This window comes from Acinonyx jubatus, chromosome C1, assembly GCF_027475565.1.
Source record: "Acinonyx jubatus isolate Ajub_Pintada_27869175 chromosome C1, VMU_Ajub_asm_v1.0, whole genome shotgun sequence".
Classification (NCBI taxonomy): domain Eukaryota; kingdom Metazoa; phylum Chordata; class Mammalia; order Carnivora; family Felidae; genus Acinonyx; species Acinonyx jubatus.
This window is the reverse complement of record NC_069381.1, coordinates 116,634,826-116,658,326: the sequence shown is the minus strand read 5'-3', so window position 1 is coordinate 116,658,326 and position 23,501 is coordinate 116,634,826. Positions and strand designations below refer to the sequence as shown.

General features: G+C 47.5%; 1 protein-coding gene across 1 annotated transcript; it reads left to right on the top strand.

Annotated features, from left to right (window-relative positions):
* The first annotated feature begins 15,603 nt into the window (after positions 1 to 15,603).
* TMEM177 (transmembrane protein 177) lies at positions 15,604 to 23,068 on the top strand. Its single transcript, XM_027055977.2, is given in 3 exon segments — positions 15,604 to 15,733; positions 17,550 to 17,878; positions 17,881 to 23,068. Coding segments are annotated over 2 exon segments (933 nt in total). The 5' UTR covers positions 15,604 to 15,733; positions 17,550 to 17,571; the 3' UTR covers positions 18,507 to 23,068.
* The last annotated feature ends 433 nt before the right edge of the window (positions 23,069 to 23,501 follow it).

Here is a 23,501-nt window from a genome sequence, read left to right as displayed (position 1 = left end):
AGTGGGGAAACTGAGGCCCAGAGAGGTTCGTGGACTTGCCCAGTTAACAGAACAGCTAGGTTTGGGCAGAACCCAGGCTGCCTGATTCTGTATCCACTCTTCCCTCTACCACATGAAAGTCAATGGAAATTTTACTGCTTTATATTTCTTTACTTTTATTTAAAAAAAATTTTTTTTTAACGTTTATTTATTTTTGAGACAGAGACAGAGCATGAACAGGGGAGGGGCAGAGAGAGAGGGAGACACAGAATCTGAAACAGGCTCCAGGCTCTGAGCGGTCAGCACAGAGCCTGACACGGGGCTCGAACTCATGGACCGTGAGATCATGACCTGAGCCGAAGTCGGACGCTTAACCGACCGAGCCACCCAGGCTCCCCTCTTTACTTTTAATTTAAAATCTCAGCTTCTGGGTTTCTACGTGTCACAGAATAATACTTACATTTTACTTAATTATTTGTTCTTTAAAATATGTAATGTAGAAAAAGCACGAATTAGCAAATCTCCTAGCTCTAAAATCGATCAGTTTGGATCTAAAGAAATCAGATAGTATGTTACCCCACCAGGGCACTGGCCACATTTATGTGTCCCTAGCACACAGCAAGAGGTTTGGCACAATATAGGCTCTCAGTAAATGTTTGTTGAATCAAAGAATATGAAAGAAATATGAAAACTATGTGTCTAATATCCATTTACATTTTCATGAACGTGTATGTTTAGGGAGAATATATGTTATAGGAGAAATAGGAGCTGAAGGTAATAAATGAATTCTGAATCCCTGGTAAATAAGGGTGTACTCTCAGCAAATACAGCAAGTTTATGCAATCTCCTTGCCTTTTATTAAACAGGGAAATAACAATAATAACTTTACGGGATGGCCGTGGAGTTAAGTGAGATGATATGGCAGCACATTACACAATAGATATTAGCTGTTATGAGCGTCTCACTGTTTATTTGTTGAGGGAGTGAAGCTGACTCCTTACCTGCCGCCCCACCTTCCGCAATTCCCCTTGCCACCCTCTACCATCTGTCTCCCATGCTCCAATGGCTAAGCTGAGAACTGCACACGAAAGAGAACCTTCCAGAAAGTGTGGGGATGAAACACTGCACTAAAGAACACGAAGTCTCCCTCTTCAAGCAGGGTTTGGGAACAGGAGTTCACGTAAATGCTAAAGATTGGGAATGGAACGGTCGGGATGTGGGCCTCTTTGAAGGTGGGAATGGACTGCTCGACTCAGTGGTCTCTCATGTCCCTTCCAAAGATGGAGGACTTCATCTTGGGTCTCTGTCCAGACCTCGCCGCCTTCCCCTTCCCAGTCACATCACAGGCCATTCCCCCTTTGCCCAGCAGATGGCATCATGGAGAGAGGTTCATTATGAAGGCAAGGTGAACTACCTCTCCTAGAGGACATCCAGAAGGGCCTTTTATCCAGGGGGCAGCCACTTACTTCCAGGGTAGAGAGCCCATAGCACCCCTCCCGCTCCTTTTTAAATTTTTTTTAAATCTTTTTAATAGCGTTGATATTTTTGAGAGAGAAAGCACAGTGGGGGGAGGGGGAGGGGGAGAGGGAGGGAGAGAATTCCAAGCAGGCCCCATGCTCAGCGACCATGAGATCATGACCTGAGCTGAAATCATGAGTCAGATCCTCCTCAACCAACTGAGCCACCCAGGTGCCCTTCCCCTTCCTTCTCACAGTGGATTCAATCAGAGCAAGCAAGCACCTTACCCAAAGGTTTTTGGTCTACAGGAGATGAGGACCAATAGTCTGTCATTAAAAGATAGAGGGGCACCCGCGTAGCTCGGTTGGTTAAGCATCTGACTTCAGCTCAGGTCATGATCTCGCATCCGTGGGTTCCAGTCTTGCGTTGGGCTCTGTGCTGACCGCTCAGAGCCTGGAGCCTGCTTTGGATTCTGTGTCTCCCTCTCTCTCTGCCCCTCCCGCTTGTGCTCTGTCTCTCAAAAATAAATAAAATGTTTAAAAAAAAAATTTTTTTTTTAAAAAAAGGTAGACTGAGCTAATCTGATCCCTTCTCTCAGGAATTTGAACCAGGAAGTTCAAAAGAGATTGGGCAACTGGGGCACCTGGGTGGCTCAGTCGGTTAAACGTCTAACTTCAGCATGGGTCATGATCTCATGGTTTGTGAGTTTGAGCCCTGCATTGTGCTTTCTGCTGTCAGCACAGAGCCCGCTTTAGATCCTCCGTGCCCCCCTTTCTCTCTGCCCCCCCCACACTCTCATGCTCTCTCTCTCTCTCTCTAAAATAAATAAACATTAAAAAAAAGAGAGAGAGATTGAGCAACCTGGTAACAGGGACAGAAGCTGGATGGTTATGAAACAGAGAAGTTATGTGGGGCAGCTATGATAGGTCCTGAGCAGCTGAAGTTAGGAAGCAGTGAAGAAGCAGGTTTCTTGGTTTGGTAAACACAAGAAATAAAGCAGATGCACCAAGATGCACCAAGAGACAAGAGGCAAGTCAGGATGGGACCCAAGCATGCCTCTCCCTGAGCTGCCCCAATCTCAACCAGCCCCAGTACTGGGACCCCACCCTGTAACAAGCCCTCTCTTTCTTCAGAAGCTTAAGAGAATCTACTCCCTAACACCAAAGAGTCTAATCAGATCTCGAGACTCGGCCAAGGCATGGGCACAGAGGCCTGGTATCACGTTCTCCAATAGCAGTGGCTTAAAAAAAATGTTTCATTTCAGATACTGTTTGCAGGAAGTGTGTTAAAGCCATTGTGAGAAGACTTTAGAGAAAACAATGCAAAAGAAAGACCTTGAGATGTATAGAGAAGGTTGTCAGATGATGCTTACTCCCCCAGTAACCAACAGTGCAAGCCCATACACACACACACACACACACACACACACACACACACACCCTGCCTGGGGTCCAGCTGTCAATATCTCAACAACTAGATACCTGCAAAAGGTAGAGCCCTTTTGTATGTGCTTACTGTCCCTGAAGGTGGAAGTTGACCGGGGTGGAGGCTGAAGCCAAGGACAGGCTACTCTTCAAGGTCCCCAATGCCCGGAGCTCCGAGCTGGCCATCCTGGGGGCACCAATGGCTTCTGCTGCTCCTCCTCCCACTCTGACATTCCAGAAGCTCTTGCCTCTGCTTCAGGCTGATGCATCTACCTCCAATGGCAAGCCTGAACATCAAAGCCCCGAGCCTCTCCTGCAACTTCCAGCGAATTACTCTGGACCTTTAAATGGTTTACCCACCTTGCCCTAGATTCAAAGTCTAGAGTACTTACCAAGGCCAATCTCCTCTTGACCCAGTGTTTACCTCCACCATCACCACCAACCAAGCTAGATTAGCAGAGGGGCTAATAGAAGGCAACAGGAACTTGGTCACTATAACATCAGCTGTTCACATTACGACCCACCAGGAAGACCACCAGTGAGCAGTCGTGTAGGCAAACATCTTTGTTTCTCTTTCCATCCTTCCTACCAAAAGAGGAAGCCCCAGGAGCTGTGGGAATGAGAGCAGACCATACTTCCGTGCTCCAAGCTGTTGGAGATAGAAGTCTGGTCTACAGTGGGGGTGGCGTGTTGACATAGTAGGGGCAGCCTTGTGTCAAATACGGGACTAAAGTTTTAAAACACACAATGAAACCGAGTCTTCACCAAAAGGAGACTGTCTTAGTAACGGATATCGACCGACAAACTATAAATTTGGACTGTGTATCATTAAGGGAGCCCACCAGTAGGCAGGAAAGCACATGTTTAAATACAGTTGGTAGTAATTACCGGAACAATAAAGTCATTTCGTCTATGCATTAATGAGCTGATATTAATCAAACTATCCACACTATAGTCACCACCCCAAGTCCCAGCTTGTGACTCATAGAGAGGAATGATAGTCAGTGGACACATGGGATCATGAAAGTGGAAGGGAGGGTGCTCAGTGCAGCCTAAGGAGAGTGATACAGGATCTAATTTGGTCTCTGCGGGTCAGAATTACAATATACAGCTTGGCACGTTAAAGTTAGAAAAACAGTGTTGTATTATTGTGGCAATAAGGGAAGCTGGTATCTCTGGAAAAAAATCTTTTATACTAAAGCATGATTTGTTTAAGTTCTCAGTTAAGTTGGAGTTGAAAAATAATAGGATTCCATGATGTTTTTCTTTTTCGTTGTTATTTGCGGGGGGGGATTTTTTTTTGTTTTGTTTTTTATTTTTGAGAGAGAGAGAGAGAGAGAGCATGCACACCCATGCAACTGGGGGAGAGGCAGAGAATCTTTTATTTTTGACAGAGAGAGAAAGACAGAGCATGAACGGGGGAGGGTCAGAGAGAGAGGGAGACACAGAATCCGAAGCAGGCCCCAGGCTCTGAGCCATCAGCACAGAGCCCGACGCAGGGCTCGAACTCACAGACCGCGAGATCATGACCTGAGCTGAAGTCGGACGCTCCACCGACTGAGCCACCCAGGCGCCCCAAGAGGCAGAGAATCTTAAGCAGGCCTCATGCCCACCAGAGAGCTGAACTCGGGGCTCAAACTCAGGACCGCGACATTATGACCTGGGCGGAAATCAAGAGTCGGACGCTTAAACGACTGAGCCACCCAGGCGCCCCTTCCATGATATTTTTTCTGGGTCTGCCTCTAAACTAGTCTGCTATGCTGTAGCCCACCCCCAATATCGAGTAGAGCGGTCTAACCTGTGCCCAAAGCACCTAGATTCTAGTCTTTACAGTTCCCCAGCAAGAACCAAGGAGCCTTGGAAAGTTTTCTGATTCTATATCCCGGAGCAAGGATCATTCAGATGGGTGTGGGGTATCACTTTGTTGCCAGAAAGAAAGTATGCCTCCAAAGTGATCCAACGCAATTCAAAGGATAAAGGAGCCAGTTGAAAGGGCTCCCACTGAGCAAATTGTGACAATTAGAAAGACAGCAATAGTTCTCTGCACAGCCCTGTGAGGCATACTGAAAAAAGGAAAAGAAAAAAAGGCAGGTACAACTCTTTAATGATGTGTACAGTATGTTGACAAAGCCAAAACGATGTCTATACTATATTCAGGTTGTGAATATGACATCAAAACTTGATCATCGCAAATCAAACAGGTAAAAGATGGACTGCAATCTTGGCAGGGGATTCAGCATCGCATTGTGGAAGATTTACTGTTAAAAAACAAAAATCCACAGAGGTTTGGGAAGTCCAATTATCCCCACCAATACTCAACCCAATAAACGAACTCATGATGAATCACCCCGGAAATCATTCTGGACCCGTCCTGGGCAAGAACATACCACTGAAAGTTTGACCCAGAGCACGGCCGCGTGAAGTGACTTGAGAGGATGGTTCTGGACACCTGGGTTGGGAGACGACATTTGTAATGTCAGGATGAAGAAAGATACTTACCTGAATTGGTACCTGGGTGCCGGTTAGGTTATCTGTAATAAGGAGTTTCATTCCACTGTTTGAAAGATTTTGCTTACTGGATTTGAAAGGCTGCAGTCTGAGGAGAGTGTATTTAAAAGAATCAGCTCAATTAAATTTGAAAGTATGGTTGGAAATGTCTAAGGGAATTTGATCAATTAAGTACAGGAGGGATTGATATAATTAAGGAAGATTTAATCTGTAAAGCCCATACTTAATTAAAAGGTAATCACAGAACAAGTAGAAAAAAATTCTTATTTTATTTAAAAAAAAATACTAGATTTCTTACTAAGATTATGTTTGTAAATTGAGGTTCTCGGCTTAGAAGACATGGGATATTGGAGCTTGCTATTTAAAATTTTTTTTTACATTTATTTATTTTTGAGACAGAGAGAGACAGAGCATGAACGGGGGAGGGTCAGAGAGAGAGGGAGACACAGAATCCGAAACAGGCTCCAGGCTCTGAGCTGTCAGCACAGAGCCCGACACGGGGCTCGAAGTCACGGACCGCGAGATCATGACCTGAGCCAAAGTCGGACGCTCCACCGACTGAGCCACCCAGGCACCCCTGGAGCTTGCTATTTTAATCAACTAAATAGTAATCAAAATACAATGAACTTTTAAATATTTCTATCGTGCCCAAGAGCCCCCTCAGAATTTTTTTTTCAGAATTTTTTTTCAATGAAGAAATAGAAGACCTGAGTAGACCAATAACAAGAAAGGAGATTGAATCAGTGATTTAACATCTCCCCACAAAAGGGGCACCTGGTTGGCTCAGTAGGGTAAGCATCTGACTCTCGGTTTCAGCTCAAGTCATGATCTCACAGTTTGTGAATTCAAGCCGCACATCCAGCTCCACACTTGGGATTCTCTCTCTCCCTCTCTCAAAATAAATAAACTTAAAAAAATAAAAATATAAAATCTCCCCATAAAGAAAAGCTCTGGAGCTGACGGTCTCACTGGTCTATTTGGTTTTAAATATTCTACCAAGGGGGTGCCTGGGTGGCTCAATCGATTAAGCTCCTGACTTTGGCTCAGGTCATGATCTTCCAGTTCATGGGTTTTAGCCCCGAGTCAGGCTCTGTGCTGACAGCTCGGAGCCTGGAGCCTGCTTTGGATTCTGTGTCTCCCTCTCTCTCTCTGCCCCTCCCCTGCTCATGCTCTGTCTCTCTCTCTCTCAAAAATAAATAAACATTAAAAAAATTTTTTTAAAGAGATAATACCAATCTTTCTTTTCTCGAATGTTTTCCAAAGGGGGAACACTTCGTAACTCATTCTGTGGGTTAGGATTACCCCAATTCCAAAGCCAGACAAAGATACTACAAGAAAAATTCAACAAATATCCCTTGTGAATACTGATGCAAGAGCCCTCAACAAAATTCTAGTAAACGGATTCAGCACATTAAAAGGACTATACGCCACAACCACGTGGGATTTATTCCCGCAGTGCAAGGATGGCTCAACATATCAACATAACAGATCGACATAATACACCACATTCACAAAATAAAGAAAAAAAGCCAATTGATCATCTCAACTTACATAAAATTTGACACACAACTGTTAGATGGTAGAGGAGGGTCAGTAAGTACTGTGTCCTCCAGAAGGAGAAAGTGTTTCACTTTAATACTGAAACACAAAGCAAGCCACTTCATACTGGTTGCACGGTTTACTGATGGGGGCAATCCGGAGGGCTGCCAATCCAAGTGGTGCTAAGCAGTTATTCTCTGCCCATTTTCCACCAAGCCCTGACTGCAACCACAGCTTGTATAAATGGAGACGCCTGGTGGTGAGGTCCCAAGGTAGTTATCTAAAATAGTGCCACCTGTGCACCTGAGGGGATTGCTACTAGTCATCTAAAGTGGAGTCATCTCTGGCAAGATGGAAGGCCAAAGATGGAGGCAGTGTTGTTAGCACGCCTGCACTCAACAAACTAGGAGTAGAAGTAAACTGCCTCCACCTAATAAAAAGCCATATGAAAAACCCACAGCAAACATCCACAACGGTGAAGGACCAAAGGCTTTTCCTCTAAGATCTGGAACAAGACAAGGATGCCTGCTTTCACCAGTTGCATTTAACATAGTACTAAAAGTCCTAGCCAGAGCAATTCAGTTAGGCAAGGAACAGAAAGAAAAGGCATCCAACTGGAAAGGAAGAAGTAAAGTTATCTCTGTTTACAGATGATATATGGTCTTATATGTAGAAAACCCTGAAGATTACACACACACGCACACACACACACACACACACACACACTGTCAGTTAATAAACGAAATTCAGCAAAGTCGCAGGATACAAAGTCAACACAAAATTCAATTGCTATCCACTAACAATAAACAATCTGAAAAGGAAATTATGAAAACAAGTCCATTTATAATAGCAAGAAAAAGAACAAAATACTTAGGAATTAACTAAAAAGGTGAAAGGCTTATATAATGATAAAAACTACAAAATATTGCTGAAAGAAATTAAAGACATAAATAAATGGAAACACATCCCATGTTCATGAATTGGGAGATTTCACATTGTTAAGATGTCAGTACTATTCAAAGAAAACTACAAATGCAATGTATCAAAATCCCAATGACATTTTTAACAGAAATAGGAAAACCCATCCTAAAATTTATATGGAATCTCAAGGGATCCCAAATAGCCAAAACAATGTTGCCAAAGAAGAACAAAGTTGAAGGACTCACACATCCTGATTTCAAAACTTACTACAAAGCTGCAGCAATCAAAACGTATGGTACTAGCATAAAGACAGACCAATACAACAAAAGAGAGAATCTGGAAGTAAACCCTCATATATATAGCCAAATGATTTTTGACAAGGATGCCAAGACCATTCAATGAGGACAGAACAGTCTTTTCAACAAATGGTGCTGGGGAAACTGAATATACACATGGAAAAGAATGAAATTGGACCCTTACCTAACACTGTGTGCAAAAAATTAATTCAAACCAGATCAAAGACCTAAATGTAAGACCTAAAACGATAAAAACTCTTAGAAGAAAACACAGTTGTCCTATGGTGATAGGGCTTCCTGGTGCTGGATTTGGCAATGATTTTTTGGATATGACACCAGAGGCATAGCCAACAAGAGAAAATAGACAAATTGGACTTCGTGACAATTTTCAAACTCTATAAAAAAACAAAAACGAAAACAAAACCAAAAACATCAAATGACAATGTCCACAGACTAAAAAGGGAACCAACAGAATGAGAGAAAATATTTGCAAATCATATATCTCATAAGGGATCAACATCCAGAGTCTATTGAGAACTCCTAAAACTCAACAACAACAACAACAACAACAACAAAAAACAACCCAATTAAAAAATGGGCAAAGCACTTGAATAGACATTTCTCCAAAGAAGATATATGAATGACCAATAAGCACAGGAAAAGATGCTCAATATCACTAATTATTAGGAAAGTGCAAATCAAAACTATGAGATAACTATCTCACACTAATTATGATGGCCTCTATCAAAAAATCCCAGAAAACAGCAATTGTTGGAGAGGATGTAGAGAAATTGGAGCCCTTGTGCACTGTTGATGAATGTAAACGGTATAGCCTTTGTGAGAAACAGTACGGTGGTCCCTCAAAGAGAAAAAATAGAATTGCCATTTCATCTAGCAATTCACTTCACTTCTTTCAAATGTTTTATATTTGAAAGCAGGGTCTTAGAGAGATATTTGTACCCTCACGTTCATAACCGCACTATTCACAATAGCCAAAAGGTGGAAGCAACTCAATGCCTATCAGCTGATGAATGGATAAACACATTGTGGTGCATACATACAATCAAATCTTTTTCAGCCTTAAAAAGAAAGGAAATCCTGTCACACGCTTTAACACGGACAAAACTTGAGGACATTGTGCTACATTACATTACCCAGTCACAAGGAGACGAATACTGTATGTTTCCACTTATATGAGATACTTAGTAAAAATTATAGAGACAGAAATTACGAGGGTGGTTGTCAGGGACTAGGGGGTAGGGGAGATGGGGAGTTTTTAGGTATAGAGCTTCAGTTTTACAAGATGAATTATGGAGATGTATAGTGGTGATGCTTGTACAACATGATGAATGTATGTATAAAGACCACTGAACTGTACAACTTAAAAATATGTGTGTTTTACCACCATCAAAAAATACCAACCACCAGATGCCCTGTAATCTGTCATTCCCTGGGTGCTTATCCCTATATGTTTATTTCCTCTTTATACCCTAATCTAGTCCCAATCATGCACCCCTTGCAAGCCTCCCAAACATCACTGCAACCTTTAGGATGCTTGGTCCGCCATCAGCAAATTCCACATACCTTCACCTCCTTCTCTGAACATTTGTTTCTCTTGCTTGCTTTCACCAAAGCTTGGCTCTCTTTTGTGAGGATACCATAACTTCCCCCCACACCCTGCGGAAATCAGGATAGAACAGGCGTCCTCTTTGCCCCCATGGCCATTTCCTTCACAAACCTCAGCTCTTGTGACATCCGTGCTGTCAGACCATTCCGATACACCGCCAGCCTTGCTACCATGATCCACCCACCTCCTAGTCACTCTCTGTCTCTTTCTTGAATTATTTTAGCACCTGGACCCTTGCATTCTTTAACACTCTCCTTTTCACCATTCTTGCCAACTTCAACATTGGCAGAGACAATCCACCCAAGACCTCGGCCTCTTGTAACTGAGCCTCCTGTTTTGATTGTACCTCAGATGTAATTTATAGAGGTGACCGAGGGGCAACATGGAAAGGTCAACGCCATTGAAAGAAGTATTTATTATTTACATTTCCTGAGAGGAGGGAGCACATCATGCCACGTGGGGCAACATGGGAAGTAGTGGGGTCAGTCAAGAAGCAAAAGGAGCAAGTAGAAGGCATGGCCCCAAACCTCTACTGTGGTTTCTTTTTTTTTTTTAATTTTTTTTTCAACGTTTTTATTTTTTATTTTTGGGACAGAGAGAGACAGAGCATGAACGGGGGAGGGGCAGAGAGAGAGAGGGAGACACAGAATCGGAAACAGGCTCCAGGCTCTGAGCCATCAGCCCAGAGCCTGACGCGGGGCTCGAACTCCCAGACCTCGAGATCGTGACCTGAACTGAAGTCGGACGCTTAACCGACTGCGCCACCCAGGCGCCCCTCTACTGTGGTTTCCATGGGAAGGAATGGTGAGGCAGGGTAGGGAAGTTTAAAGAAGTTAAGGATTGGATAGTTTGAATAATTTTGGCCGCCTCTGGGATTACAGGGATGGTCTCTAGTTGTCCAGTACCTGACCCAAGGGTCATTCATTTAGGGCAGGGGAAATACTGGCATGGTGTGTGAGAGCTGAAGGAAATGGTCAGGGGTACGGTTGGTTTCCCATGTGGAAGGTATGTTTATGGGCAAAGTAGAGGGAGTCACTTGTTCTCTCTAGGAATTAGCTAGTCCTGGGAGGGGCAGTCTTTCCAGCATTAGCAAGACCCCTAAATTGTCAAAATATCATTAAATATGGAAAATTTTTTTAAAAACACAAGTCATACACCTCCTCAATTCTCTGTAACCTTTCGCCTCACCATAGCCATTGACTCCCACAGTCATACTCTTTTTTTTTATTCAGAAATTTTTTTTAATGTTTATTTATTTTTGAGAGGGAGAGAGAGACAGAGTGTGAGCAGGGGAGGGCCAGAGAGAGCAGGAGACACAGAATCAGAAGCAGGCTGCAGGCCCCAGGTTCTGAGCTGTCAGCACAGAGCCCGATGCAGGGCTCGAACTCACGAGTCGTGAGATCATGACCTGAACCGAAGTCAGACGCTTACCTGACTGAGCCACCCAGGCGCCCTTCACAGTCATACTCTTGACCTTGCCATCACCAATATTGACACCACTTCTGAAGTGTCCATTTCCAACCTCCCCCCTTCTAATCACCACCTCCTTATACTTCTACACGCCTTACTATGGTGACCCCATTCCAACAATCCTTACGTTCCACTGGGACGATGATTTTGCCACTCCTTCCTTCTGCAAAGGGCCTAGAAACAGTGCTAAGTGCACATGGTATCCACCATGTCCATGGTTAGCACATAATCATCCCCATGGGCCCTCACTGTCCTCTTCTCTAGCCTAGACTTCATGGTCCATCACTATATAACCACCTCTTTGCAAACGCCCTCACCTCCCTCGTTCATTTCTCCCCACCCTACACCTGACTGGCAAACTCTACCTCTGGCTAAACCCCTCAACTATCCATCCACCCATCCCTGCACCTGAGCATCTGAACATTATTGTAGAAAATCACACAACCATATTAACTGCCCTCACACTGTGTTTTTGACCCAGATCCCAAATGGGCACTCAACAATCATTACAGTGTCCAGGTGGGTTCTTTCCTCCTCTTCAGGTGGAAATTTCACATCTTTTCTGCTTTCTTCATACATTCCCTACCCTGTCCCCACTACACTCTCAGCTGATGAGCTGGCTCCATGTGTCACTGAGAAAACAAAGAAGCAATCAGGTAAGAACACCCTCACCTCCCCCCTGTGAAATCACTAGCCTGGGCCCATTGACCACGGCTTCCCTCTTCCACCCCCCCCCCACCTGCTTTATTGAAATATAACTGACATATAACATGTTAAGTTTGGGGCGCCTGGGTGGCTCAGTTGGTTAAGCATCTGACTTCAGCTGAGGTCATGCTCTCACCCTGGGTTCGAGCCCTGCGTCAGGCTCCACACTATCAGTGAAGAGGGATTCTCTCTCTCTTGCTTTCTCTCTGCCCCTCCTCCACTCGCGCTTTCTCTCTCTCTCTCTCTCTCTCTCTCTCAAAAATAAGTAAATAAATCTTTTTAAAGAATTTTGTAAGTTTAAAGTTACAATGTGTTGATTTGTTAGCAGCTTTATCTTGTTACGGTGAAGAATTCCTGAAGAATCCCCACTCATGCCCTGGACCCCAACCCCTCTCACCTACCCAAGGAATTCTTTCCCACAGGGATCCCCTCTCTCTGGCATCATCAATTTGTCTCTCTCAATGAGATACTCTCAATACACTATATCTCAGTGAGATCATTATCATATAAACATGGCGAACAAAACAAAGCCTCTTAGACCCCATCCTTCACAGCTAAGAGGGTTGTCTGTGTTCCTAGAAGTAGAATTGCCAGATCATATAGTAATTCTACGCCTAACTTTATGAGGAACCGCCAGACCGTGTTCTCTAGTGGCTGACCCGTTTTACATTCCCACCAGTAACGTATGAGAGCTTCAGTCTCTCCGCATCCTCGCACTTGTTATTTTCTGTTGGTTTGGTTTGTTTTTATGGCCGTCCCAGTGGGTGAAATAGTATCTCATTGTGGATTTGACTTGTATTTTCCTAATGATGAAGGATGCTGAGCATCTTTTTATGTGCTCGTTGGCCATTTGTGAATCTTCTTTGGAGAAGTGTCTATTCAAGTCATTTGCCCACTTTTTTTTTCTTGTAAATTTTTCAATGTTTATTTTTGAGAGAGAAACAGAGTACAAGCAGGGAGGGACAGAGAGAGAGACAGAGGGAGACACAGAATCTGAAGCAGGCTCCAGGCTCTGAGCTGTCAGCACAGAGCCCAACGCAGGGCTCGAACCCACAAACCGTGAGATCACGGCCTGATGGAAGTCAGACACTTAACCAACCGAGCCATTCAGGTGCCCCAATTTGCCCACTTTTAAATTAGGTTGTCTTTTTGTTGTTGAGTTGTTACAAGTTCTTATATATTCTGGAAACTAGGCCCTTATTATATCTATGATTTGCCAATATTTTCTCTCATTCTGTGGACTGTTTTTTCACTTTCTCGATAATGTTCTTTGATGCCCAAATTTTTTAATTTGATGAAGTTCAATTGATCAGTGTACTTTCAAATACACATTTAACAAAACACATTTTATTTGGAAATTTCCAAACGTACGTAGAGCACAGGATAACGAACTCCCTCCTAAACTGGTCACGAAGCTTCAACAACTACCAACATTTCGTTGCTGTTTCATCTATGCCCCTGGTTTGTTTTGGTTGTAATATTTTGAACTAAATAGCAGACATCATGTCGTTGCACCTCTAGATACTTCAATATGCATCTCTAACCGACAAGGACTTTTTGGTTTACATAAATATCTTCCTTCATCCCACCTAACAAAATAAACAATTCATTAATGTTACCTAATGTTCACTCCATATTCAGATCTCCCCAGCTGTCTCAAAGGTGTCTTTTTTTTACACTTAAACTATGGATTCAGGATCCCAACAAAAGCCACATCTTGCGTTTAACTGCTCTGTCTTTCACATCTCTTATTTTGTGAATGTCTCCTTTCCCTTGTTTTTTATGCCATTGATTTGTTAGAAAGACCACATCATCTGCCCTGTAGACTATCCCACCTTCGGAATCTAGCTGAGGTCACATATTGAAGTGTGTTATAGCATCATTTACACACAAACAAATGAGCAGCCAGAGTTGGCGTCAGAAACAGAACAGATCCCAGTAATAATAGCTAATAGCTATTTGGTACAAACTATGCAGGACATCATACGTACATGAACCCATTGAATCCTCACAGTAATCCTAGGAGCTAGGTGGTACTCTCATCCCGTGTTATTGATGAGAACACTAGGCCCAGAAAGGTTAACTTGCCCAAAGTCACACGGCTAGTAAAGGGTAGAGCCAGGATGTACCCCCAGCAGTCTAGCGTCAGCCTCTGTGCACTGCACTATTTCTAGATTTACATCTGGTCACAGAACCTTTTACGACAGACTTTCAAGGCCACGATTGAAGGGACACTCCCAAGTCCTGTTCAGGAGCATGTGACTTGAAGTGACCCCTCTTTAGTTATGGGGATGAGAGTATCTAGGAAACTTCTAGGATTAGGAGGTAACATGGTCCTTTGAGATAGATATTATCCTCACTCTAGAGATGAGGAAACTGAGGTCCAGGGCAGGTGACATCCTTTAGGCAAGAGCCCCCTGCCTCCTAAGAAAGTTCTTTTTCAGTCTCCATAAATACTGCTTCTGGGCTGAGGGACCAACCCATGTCTGCCCGGGGGCAGCCACACCAGATCTAGGTTCTTCCCTAGTGTCAGTAGGGTTATCTCTGCCAGACCAGCCTATGGCTCCAGAAGGGGCTGCTGGGCCAAGGCTGAGACAGGAAACACCAACCCCAAGGTGTCTCCATGGGATACTACACACACACAGAGGGTTAGCTAGGAGTCAGGTATGGTCCTGACTGAGATTGCAGCTAGCCCTTTCGTGGTCAAGACCCCTGCAGAGAGCTGATGGTTTGTGTGGAGAGACAGTGGCCCACAGCCTGCTAACCATCCAAAACCCCACCCCAATGCCCACAGGCTTCTGGGTCTCCTTACATCTTTATCTTCCCTGGCAGCCTCACCTTTCCACCCAGGACCTAAGCCCTTCTTTCTCCTTGGGCAGAAAAGGGCGTGGATGGAAGAGAAAGTCAGACACGGAGGCCAGACCCACTTGGGAGAATGGACAAGAGTGACTAGGTTGAATTGTATGAAGGCAGGAGATGTAATGGGAAATGTACAGGGACAGGAGTCCTGTGCCATTCTGGTGCATGCTAGGTGCATATGAGCTGGGCATCCTGTGCAAGCTAAATGCCTCTGTTTCTCCATCTGTAAGATGGGAATAATGTACTTCATGTGTCCACAGACTTTTTCCGTAAGGGCCAGATAGCTAAAATTTTAGGCTTTCTGGGTCAGACGGTCTCTGTCCTGGTTAGTCAACTGTGCCCTTCTGGGAGAAAGCAGCCATACGCAACTTGTAAAGAAATAGGTATGCCTGTCCTCCAATAAAACCATATTTACAAAAAACAGGTGGCGAGCAGCGCTGCTGGGAAGATGAAGTGACAGGTGTGACGCTGCTCTGTGGGCTGTACAGCATGGATCACTTGAGGGGCATGGGCCAGGGGGCAGCTGCTACGGTAAACTAAAGCCCAGAGCAGACCACTGGCGGTGAACGCTTCCAGACAGGAAAGGCCACGGACCTGGCAGTCAGGTGGGCTTGGGCTAAACAGGCGACCAAGGCCGCCTTTCAGGGACAGAGAAGGAAGCCCCCGGGGCCCACGCAGCACAGCCGAAGGCGAGGACCCCGCAGGCCTCAGCCCCGCCCCAAGGCACTCAGTCGGGGAGGAGCCTCCAGCTCCAACCCCGACCGCCAGCGAGCTAGTCCCCGCCCCAGGCCCCGCCCCGGACGTCCCGCCCCCCTGTCCCGCCTCCAGGGCCTGCTCCGCGCCAGGCACCCTGTAGTCCCCGCCCCCAGAGCCCAGGCCGGCCGCGCTCTGCGCTGGGTCCGCCCCGCGCACGTGTCGCCGTGTGCTAGGTGGCGGCTGCGGAAAAGGTGAGCGCGCGGAGGGGACGGCAGGTTCGCGGAGCCGGGGACGGGCCCCCTCCCTAGGGTCCACTCCAGCAGCGCTTTCGAGCCGCGGTGCGCAGCCTGGGGCCCGGGATGGACGCCCGGCGGCGAGCCCTCCGCGAGGGTCCCGTGGCCCCTCCTCGGCCAGCCTGGATCATGGCCTTGGCGCTGGTGGGCCTGGGGGCGTTGGGACCCTGGCCAGGACCCTTGCTTTCCTAGCCTTAGTTTCTCCATTGGGAAAATAGGCCCAAGTGATGTGCCCCGTTAGGAGTGTTTTGTTAAAATAGGCCAGCCGGTACCCCCACGTTCTTGTTTGTAGCAACTTACTTGCTAATTAAACACGTTTCAGAGGCAGGAAGACAGTAAGCCTCAACCAAAGTAAAATAATTGTGAATTCTTGTTGAAATATTTACGAATGAAAAAAAGAGGACGCCCAGGACCTGTTTCAAAATAAACCAGTTGGGGGAGGAATGTGGGTGGGAGAGAGAGGAAACAAGATAGGCCATGAGTTGGTTGAAGTGCTAAGTGGCTAAGTGCTCTTTTCTCTACTTTTGTGTATATTTGTAATTTAGCATTAAATTTTGTTCTGAGATGAAAATTTTTCTGTGGACCCCTGATAGCCTGTGTTCAAATACTGTGCCTGTGTTAGTCACAGCGAGGGCTGCCAGGACAAGTACTGGGTGGCAGAAATTGGTTTTCTCAGGATCTGGAAGCTGAAAGTCCAAGATTAAGGCGTCAGCATGACGCGTCTTCTGAGACTGATCCCATTGGCTTGTAAATAGTCACCTGTGGCTTGTGTCCTCTCATGGTCTTTCCTCTGTGTCGGTGTCCTAAGGTGTTCTCTTAAGGACAGCAGTCATATTAGATGAGGACCTACCCTCATGACCTCACTTAATTATCTCTAAATACAGTTATATCCCTAAATACAGTTACATTCTTAGGGGGGGGGGCAGGGGTTAAGACTTCAGCATGTGAATTTGGAGGGAGCACAACTCAACCTTTAATACTGCCACTTTGGTAGTCTGGGGTTTTGATCAGTTTACTTAGCCTATCGTGCCTCAGTTTCCAATGCTTTAAAAAGGGGGCAGTAGGAGCTCCTGGGTGGCTCAGTCGGTTGGGCGTCTGACTTCGGCTCAGGTCATGATCTGAAAGCTCGAGGGTTCCAGCCCCGCATCGGGCTCTGTGCTGACAGCTCAGAGCCTGGAGCCTGCTTTGGATTCTGTGTCTCCCTCTCTGTCTGTTCCTCCCCTGCTCACACTCTGTGTCTCCCTCCCTCTCAAAAATAAATAAACATTAAACATTTTTTTTAAATAAACAAATAAATAGGGGCAAGAGTAATTGGGCATGGAGTTGTGAGGATTCAATTGTTGGATAATATATATAAAGCTCTAAGAGTCGTGTCTAGCATCTAAGAAGTACTTCATACGTTGAACATAGGGCCTCACTATGGGATGAATAGTGTCATGAGGCAGTTTGGGACTTGGTGCTTATTAAACGTAATAATCATGCATTATCACAAGAGGTGTCAGCTGCTGTGCCAGACCGATTATTTTACGTATTCATATGTTTATTCATATGCCCGTCACCGCCACCCTAGTGATGCCCTTGTCCCTTGCCTGTTTGGCACATGGGTAAGGTGATGCACAGAGAGGGAGTTTGGATTGGAGCTCTGGCTGTAGAGCTCATGCTCTTACCCACCTTGCTGTATTGCCTTCAGTTACAGAGGATGTGGCCCTGGGGTAGGTCAGCCTGCAGGCAGACCCACGGAACTGTTGGCTGACTTGTCTTTCTCTTGGCTCAGGTTTACAACGGTGGCAGTGCTCATGGCAGGTCCCCTGTGGCGGGCCGCAGCGTTTGTGCAGAGACACAGGACAGGCCTGGTGGTGGGTTCCTGTGCAGGCCTATTTGGGGCCCAGATCTCATACCACGTCATCCCAGATCCTGTGATCCAATGGCTATACCAGTACTGGCCTCAGGGCCAGCCAGCCCCACTCTCCCCAGAGCTGCAGAGGCTCTTCCAAGAGGTGCTACAGGACATTGGTGTCCCCGCAGGCCATAGCTATGAGGCTTTCACCACCTTCACCTTCCAGCCTGTGAGTGCTGGCTTCCCGAGACTCCCCGCCGGGGCGGTAGTGGCATCCCAGCCAGCTTCCTGGGTGGCTCATTGACCAACACTTATCATCCAGTGGTTGTACATGGGCAAAGAGTGAACTGGCAGAGCCCAGCAGGTGCCCGGCTGAGAGATGCCCTGACCCTGTCCCGCGACGCCCAGAAGTTTGCCTTGGCCAAGGAAGTGGTGTACCTGGAGAGCAGTGCAGCCGCCCTACAGGCTCTGCCGGCCCCAGCTTGCCTGGCAGGAACGTGGGCACTGGGCGTGGGTGCCAAGCATGCACTGGGGCTCTATGGGGGCCCCATGAACATACGGGCTGCCTTCAACCTGGTGGCAGCGGTGGTGGGCTTTGTGGCCTATGCCTTCTCCACAGACTCTCTCACTCATGCCCTGGAAGCCTGGCTGGACCGCCGCACGGCCTCCCTGTCTGCAGCCTATGCCCGGGGTGGAGTGGAGTTCTATGAGAAGGTTTTATCTGGCAACGTAGCCCTGCGCAGCCTGTTGGGCATACACGGAGCGAAGCTGTATACGCCTAGTGGGAACATCGTTCCCAGACACTGGTTCCGCATCAAACATTTACCCTTCACGACCCGCCGGGATTCTGTGCTGCAGATGTGGAGGGCCACGCTCAACTCAGGCCGCTCCTGAGGGACTCATCACAAGGACAGATGCGGCTCCTGCAGGCACCACCCTGCCGTTGACTCTGGGGGCTCTCTTGGTGCCTCTGGACCCACAGCCCATTGTCAGATAAATCAGACTTTGGAATTAAACAGCCTAGGTTCTATCCCGGTCCACCACTCATGATCCCGGGAAGCTTGGGCAAGTCCCTTTTGAATCTAAGCCTCGGTTTCCTCAGCTGTCAGATGGGGACGATGTAAATTACCTGGCAGGATTGTGGGGCAGCGTGAGCTGTGAACGAAAGGGCTTGGCCAAGAGGACATCCCGCGAAGAAATGGGATGTCCCTCCTTGGTGTTTGAATACCAGCTGGCTGTGGGAGTCAGGCCGCTTCTCCCCCCTGGAGGTGCTTGCACGACGTGTACAACCACCCTGTAGTTTACCTGGTGGTCTAATCCCAATTTCCTTCTATTGTGGCAGACATTGAAAACCTTTGAGGCCCAGGTGAGAAGCTAGTGTCGCCCTGAGAGGCTGGGAAGTGGGAGCTTGAGGGAGAGCTTCAAGGGTGATGTGTCCAGCGAAGATGGCATGCTCAGAGAGAGCCCCTGGGCCTGAAGGGGAGTGGAGGTGTTGCTGGAACCCGGCGAGACCTGTGGCCGAAGGAAGAGGAAGGAACAAGCCATTGCAGAACTGAGGCTCTGCAGGGAGGGAGCCTGCTGATGCATGGTCAGTGCCAGGGGAGGAGAGGGTGGGGGGTGGGGGCAGAGGGAGCTTGGTTTTCAGGGGCCAGGAGGAAGCAGGATGGAGGAGAGCGATGGACTGGGCCTGGTGTCACACTCAGGGCCCAGGAGGATATGCTGCACCCTTGTTCTGTTTCCCTTGGGCCTTCTAGTGGCAGATGGAGCAGACCCCACTTTTGGTCCTTGGACAGGAGACCCCTTCCCAGGAAAGGTGGGGACAGTTGTGGCCAGCAAGCCAGGTTCCCTTTTTTATTTTTATTTTTCATTGTCGATTTTGTTTTCCCCGGCACAGTGGAAGAATTCAGGCCCGTTGCCAAGGTAACTCAGGGCAAAGAGATCAGGCCACACCCAGGGAGCCAGGAAGCCCACTCAGTGGCAGACAGTTCCTGCAGGAGGCTGAATGGAGAGTGAGCAGGGAGGGGTGGCATGTCTTCCTTCTGGGTCCTTCACGGTGGCTGCAGATCTGTGCTCTGGCTCCATGGGGCCAGCCTGTGGGTCCCAACGTCCGGCCTGGCCACACACCCCATCTCTCAGGTCTCCGGAATGGCGCTGGGCACACACTTGGTGGATGCATAGGCAGGTGGATGAGTTAGTGAGTGGTAGAACGCGTGTCCGCTCTGGGAAGTACCACTTCAGGGGGCCCCTCAGGCTGTCCCCCGGCTGCTGCCCCCATGTATGACTGTGTGATCTCGGCTGGAGAAACGTGGTTTGGGGTCTGGATTCGGTGAGCTCCATCCACTTACCACTCCCCGCCCCACTGCGTTCAATACTAGAGGAGCAGCAGGATGGCCACGCCAGGCATTCCTGCTGACTTGCCCAAAAGGGAAGGACAGGGAGCCCCCGTGGTAAGGGAAGTGATCCCCTGAGATGGCTGCTGCTTTGGCTCCCTCCAGTCCATGTCACAAACTTTGCACTCCTCAGCTGCTCCCGGTCCCCATGCATGCCTCGTGTGGCCCAATTTCCAGACCTTGGCCCAGAGCCTCCACCCTGTGAGCTGCCCCTCCCCTTCCTCCCTGCTGCATTCTGCACATCGCCCAGGCCCAGGCAACCCTCAGCTCTGTCCTTTCCCTCCCCAGATAGTTCCTCCCTCCGGCCTCCTGGCCACTGTTCCCACCCCTCCCAGCTCTTGGAAAATCAGGTCTGTTTGCTTAAAACTGTTTGCAGACATCCCCTTGCTTTCTGCTAGGGGCACCTGGGTGGCTCAGCCTGTTGAGCGTCTGACTTCAGCTCAGGTCATGATCCCACAGCTCGTGAGTTCAAGCCCCACATCCGGCTCTGTGCTGACAGTTCGGAGCCTGGCGTCTGCTTCGGATTCTGTGTCTCCCTCTCTCTCTGCCCCTTCCCCACTCGTGCTCTGTTTCTGTCTCTCTCAAAAATAAAACATTAAAAAAAAAAAAAGTTTGTGGACATCCCCTTGCTTTCTGCTAGAGCTGCATCTCTGAGCCTGGACCTAATGGCCTCTCTAACCATCTTGTGTCCCGTTCTCCTGGTTCTGTGGATCCTAAACTCAGGAGCACTTTGGTTCCCTCACTGCTTTCCTCTTCCTTCCCCACACAGTGCCTTGATTTGGGGTGCTTTCTCCCATTTTGCTCTTGTCTCTGTTATTTAGTGCTCTTTCTGCAGGAGTACCCAGTGACCTGACCCTGGGAACCTTCCCCATTCACACCTATCATGCACCCTGTACCCCTCCCGAGCCCTTAGCGCAAACTGTAACTACATAAGTTACCGTGAAGCTAATGGCTTACCATCTCCTCTACTGAAACGTACTATCTATAAGAACAGTGTTTATGTCTTGTATACTGCTGTGCACTGAGGCTTTCCCTAACATGTTTGAATAAATGAATGGAACTTTTAAGCTACAACAGGCAGGCCTGGCTCCCTAGAGTCAGAGCATTTACTGTAGGGCTGGCTGCACACATGGGTGAGGCCATATGAATCATAGGTGACCCTGTCCTGTCTTCCCAACTTGGGACTTTCCAAGGGCAGGGGCTGGCCCGGATCTTCTGTGATTGTTGTTCTGTGGGGAAACCAGGACACTTCTGGTCACTTCCTATAGAGCACAGATTACCACTCAGGCCACCAGGGCGTCCAAGAGGCTTTAGGAAATAGGTCACAGCCCCCCCCCAAATTTTGTGATATATTGTGCCCTCGCACACAGATTTGGGTGTTGATCCTAGAAAGACGAAAAAGCATGCTCCAGAGCTCTGTAACAGACCAGGTGGCAGGAAGGTACCCTGTAAATGTGGCCCTGCGTCTTTCCTTCTCAGATGCCTGCAGCATGCCTCAGCTGTCAGCACTCTGCCCCTGATCCCAAGAGAACATTGTCCTGTTGAGTCGTGCCCCCCTCCCACATGATCCTGGTTCTGAGCGTGAATGTACAGAGATACCCAATCCCCCCACCCAAAACAGTCCTGCGCAGACTCCGAAGTAGGCTGGCGGACAGAAGGCTCTGTCAAGGCACACAGATCCCCCCACCCCATGTGCACGCGCGTGTGCGCACACACACACACACACACACACAGTGGGAATATAGGAAAGGGAGCCCCAGAACCATCATGCCATCATTGGCTCTGCCCATCCCTGACCCTAGCAGCCTGACTCATCCCCAGCAGCCAGTATCCACAGTGCCATGCCCCATGTGGCCATGCCTGGCACCCCCATCCCCAGGTGTGCGGATATCACAGTCTGGGGCTGAAAGAGACCTGTGGATCCTCACCCAGTGAGTCCTCCTGCCCACTACATCCCTACAGTATTGTTTATAGAGCCTTTACTATGTAGCAGACACTCTGCTAGGCTCTTAGAGTCTGTTTTCATTGATCCCCAAATTGGAACAGGTAGTTGATAATGTTATTTCAATTTTCTTTTTTTTTTTGATTTTTTTTTTTAACGTTTATTTATTTTTGAGACAGGGAGAGACAGAGCATGAACAGGGGAGGGTCAGAGAGAGGGAGACACAGAATCTGAAGCAGGCTCCAGGCTCTGAGCTGTCAGCACAGAGCCCAACGCGGGGCTCGAACTCACGGACTGCGAGATCATGACCTGAGCCGAAGTCGGCCGCCTAACCGACTGAGCCACCCAGGCGCCCCAATGTTATTTCAATTTTACAGGCAAGGAAATAGCACAGAAAGGTGAAGAAATGGGCCCCAAGCCACAAAGCTTTGAAAATAACAGAACAAGGATTTGAAGTCAGGAGCCTGGGTCCAGATCCCCTTTGCAAACCCTTTGTTTACACTGTCCTATTTATCCCGAGGGTTTTGTGGTATAAACTTGTACTGTAACCTCTACAGCCTTTCTCCCCTGCTGGTTAGAGGTGACTCTCTAGCCTCACCTCTCATCAGGAGAAAATGGTCACTGAGCAGAGCTTTCTGGAACTTCCAGGGGAGACCCTTTCAGCTAACTGAAGAGGAAAGGACAGCCGATTTGTCATATTTGGTGCTGAGGTGAGAATGGAGTGGAGGGACCAAGCATTAGGAGCCCTCAGAGGCTCCAGCTGAGGACAAGGTTACCTTAGGAAGCAGAGAGAGGACACAGACAGGATAGCCTGCTGTGGGTTCAAATGCTGGTCCTGCCACTTTAGCAGAATGACCTTGAACAGGTGATGTCCCATCTTGGTCCCCAAGTTTTCTATTAAATGGGGATATTGATATGTAGCTTACAGTATTATTTTGATAATGAAAGTGAAATAAAGTTTGCAAAATGTGAAGCCCAGTGAGAGTATATAGTAAGCTTTAAAAGAAGATTGTTTTGGGGCTCCTGGGTGGCTCAGGCGGTTGAGCGTCCAACTTCGGCTCAGGCCAAGATATCACAGTTCATGAGTTCAACCTCTGCGTCGGGCTCTGTGCTGACAGCTCAGAGCCTGGGGCCTGATTCAGATTCTGTGTGTCCCTCTCTTTCCACCCCTCTTCCACTCATGCTCTCTCTCTCTCTCTCTCTCTCTCTCTCTCTCTCTCTCTCTGTCAAAAATAAATAAACATTTATTTATTATGGGAAGATAATCTGTCCCCAGTCAAGAAGTCAAAGAAGATTGGTTTTGGGGCACCTGAGTGGCTCAATCAGTTGAGTGCCGACTTTGGCTCAGGTCATGATCCCACGGTTCATGAGTTCGAGCCCCACGTCAGGCTCTGTGCTGACACTCAGAGCCTGGAGACTGCTTTGGACTCTGAGTCTCCCCCTCTCTACCTCTCTCCTGCCCATGCTCTGTCTCTCTCTCTCTCTCTCTCAAAAATAAAATAAAAGACGTTAAAAAAAAAATTAAAAGAAGATTGATTTCCTAAATTTCCCTGCTTT